This window comes from Scylla paramamosain, chromosome 5, assembly GCF_035594125.1.
Source record: "Scylla paramamosain isolate STU-SP2022 chromosome 5, ASM3559412v1, whole genome shotgun sequence".
Taxonomy (NCBI): domain Eukaryota; kingdom Metazoa; phylum Arthropoda; class Malacostraca; order Decapoda; family Portunidae; genus Scylla; species Scylla paramamosain.
In genome coordinates this window covers 25,865,056-25,867,555 of record NC_087155.1, presented here as the reverse complement: position 1 = coordinate 25,867,555, position 2,500 = coordinate 25,865,056, and the positions used below count along the sequence as shown (strand labels likewise).

General features: G+C 43.9%; 2 protein-coding genes across 2 annotated transcripts in view; both read left to right on the top strand.

Moving 5' to 3' along the window:
- Positions 1 to 2,161, top strand: part of LOC135100722 (uncharacterized) — a 3,362-nt gene extending 1,201 nt beyond the window's left edge. The window contains exon 2 of the mRNA XM_064003913.1: positions 963 to 2,161. Coding sequence (XP_063859983.1) covers positions 963 to 1,825 — 863 coding nt within the window. The 3' untranslated portion in view covers positions 1,826 to 2,161. The remainder of the gene's footprint in view (positions 1 to 962) is intronic.
- The window catches only part of LOC135100721 (uncharacterized), a 5,991-nt gene that overhangs the window by 1,579 nt on the left and 1,912 nt on the right, over positions 1 to 2,500 (top strand). The gene's annotated exons all lie outside the window — the stretch shown is intronic.

Below are 2,500 nucleotides of genomic sequence, written 5' to 3'. Positions count from 1 at the left end.
GCGTCTGCATTTATTCCTCATTATGTTGTGGGACTTAGCTAGAACACATAACATAGCTGCTTTGCGGCGCCAATCATATACTACATCCATCGCTCAACCAACGTGGACAGGAGCTATCCACACACTGGATAGTGGAGAACGTAGGGTAGTCAGTACAGTGTGATCCACTAAACTGCTGGTCGGTGGTCTCCGCCATGTTTCACCATCATCCCTTAACCCCTAAGGGATCGGGGACGTCGATCGACGTCATTGCTAAAATAAAGCCAAATTATGCTGTTTTCCGCCCGATTTGCTAGCCTATGCTATTACACTGGTTTCGAGTCAGACAGCAAGGGTTGTCAGTTTACAGCTAGCATCCGTCATGGCCAGTTCCCAGGAACGTGATTCCGGCGCGTCCGATTCGGTTCGCTCGCTCCCGCAATTCCTTATCTCCACTCCCCACGCTTGTACCATCCTAATCACATCATCAGCCACTGTAATGCGCGAGGGCAGAGAAAATCCCCGGGTAGGGGGTGTATGGTAAATCGCGGAGCACCCGTTTTCTTTCCCCCCAAGCTACGGCCGAGGCGAGCCGATAGGACGCGTGGGGTTGAGCCACGCTCAGCGTACGCTGACACCACCACATTCAACTCGTGATATCTCCGTAACCATGGCACCTACAGACTTCCGGATGAGGTCATTCGAAAGAGGAGGAGTTGCTTGTGGGTAGAGTATTCTTTTCTTTCACTCTTTCAGTGTAGGCTAAGGGTGATAAGCATGCGAAAACAGGCTGTTTTACGTGTTTTGAGGTCAACCTGTGGTCACGTTGGTAGTCAAATTACCACCCCCACTCCGGTTCTTTAGGGGTTAAAAGTGATGAGTTGCGTGCTCGAGTACTATAAGTGGTCATTGATAGTATAGGGGGGCCTTAAGACATACAATGTGTGTAGCTTTTAACGCATTCTGTTCGTCGTCTGTTTCAGGTAGATTTGTGGTAAAGAGATGGAAAAACATGAAGGATCAGCACATCAAAACGTTGAAGAAGAAAGAGAAGAGTGCCGCAGCAGCGAAGAAAATGAAGAATTACATCTACCACGACCAATTGTCTTTCCTGAAGATCGGTCTGGATAAGAATAAAGCACACTCAAACTACAAAGACGATCCTGACAAGTTTGGGGCATCGGATGAGGACAACGTAAACGCCATTATTCTGGAGAAACCCTGCGAGATGAGAGAAGTGAGCTCCATTAAAATACGTGCTATGAGATCAGCTTTGAAGAGAAAGAAAATTGATCTTGAGGGAGAGATTGAGGATCATTCGCCAACTAAAGAAGACCACAATTTATCATCCACTAACGACCACTCTTTTTCATCCATTAAAGAAGACCAGAGTTTTTCATCCACTAAAGGAGATCACCATTTTTCTTCCATCAAAGACGACACTTTTTTCTCCACTAAAGACCACTCTTTTTCCTCCACTGAAGACCACACTTCTTTATCCACTACTCAAGATCTTCCTTTTCCTTCCACTAAACAAGACCATAATTGTTCATCCACTAAAGAGGACCATCATGTATCCTTTTTCAACGGCGTTTGTCCTTCCACTGAGCAATTTACCGATGACGAGACGTTGCACTTCCAAGACCAGCATTTGGCATCCACTAAAGACCACCCTTTTCCATTCACCAAAGAAGACCACCATTCAGCCATTAAAGAGGACCGTCACTTGTCCTTTTTCAACGCCATTCGTCCTTCCCTTGAGCAATTTACTGATGATGAGACGTTACAGTTCCAGTCTGGTGTTATAAGCGTGATCCAAAACATTAAAAAGGCCCGTTTAGTTTAGCCTCAGATTTCAACACAGCATCAAAGCTCCTCACGCCGGCCGCACAGGACTCCATGCCCACCACCTCATTTGAATGGTCAAACATTAAGTGGACGGCAAGAATCAGGACGAATCGCAACCAGTATATAGGGATCACGTGTGCATATCCCATCTTAGCAGTGCCATTAGATTACAGCACACCTCTAGATCCTGGAGTTGTTTGTTAGTAAATTACACCTACATTCCCTGCTTTGTCCCGATAGCATTGTATTCATTTATTTTTCTTAGAGATTTGTGTTATCTAATCTCTCTCTCTAATGAGAATGTATTTTTGGAACAATTATACTATTTTAATCATAATTACTGTTGTGTTTTATTTACACATGATTAACCTTAAATACCTTATAAATGTGGTGACAGGAATGATCATCGTGCTGCTATCTTTACTGTTGCTGGTAATGGTGATGAAAGAGAGAATGGTGTGATGAGTTTAAGGTCATGCTTGTGGTGACACTGACTTAATTTATTATAATGGTTTAGTGTCTTTACCATGTTAGGGATGGAAACTGTTAACTTGCATGAATTTTATTTGATTATGAAAGTAATCATTACCGTAACAGCGAGACGTCCGACAAGCTTCACTTTACTGTCTTGTCGAAGGAGGTAGTCATGTAGCTTATCAGACGTGGTTATTGA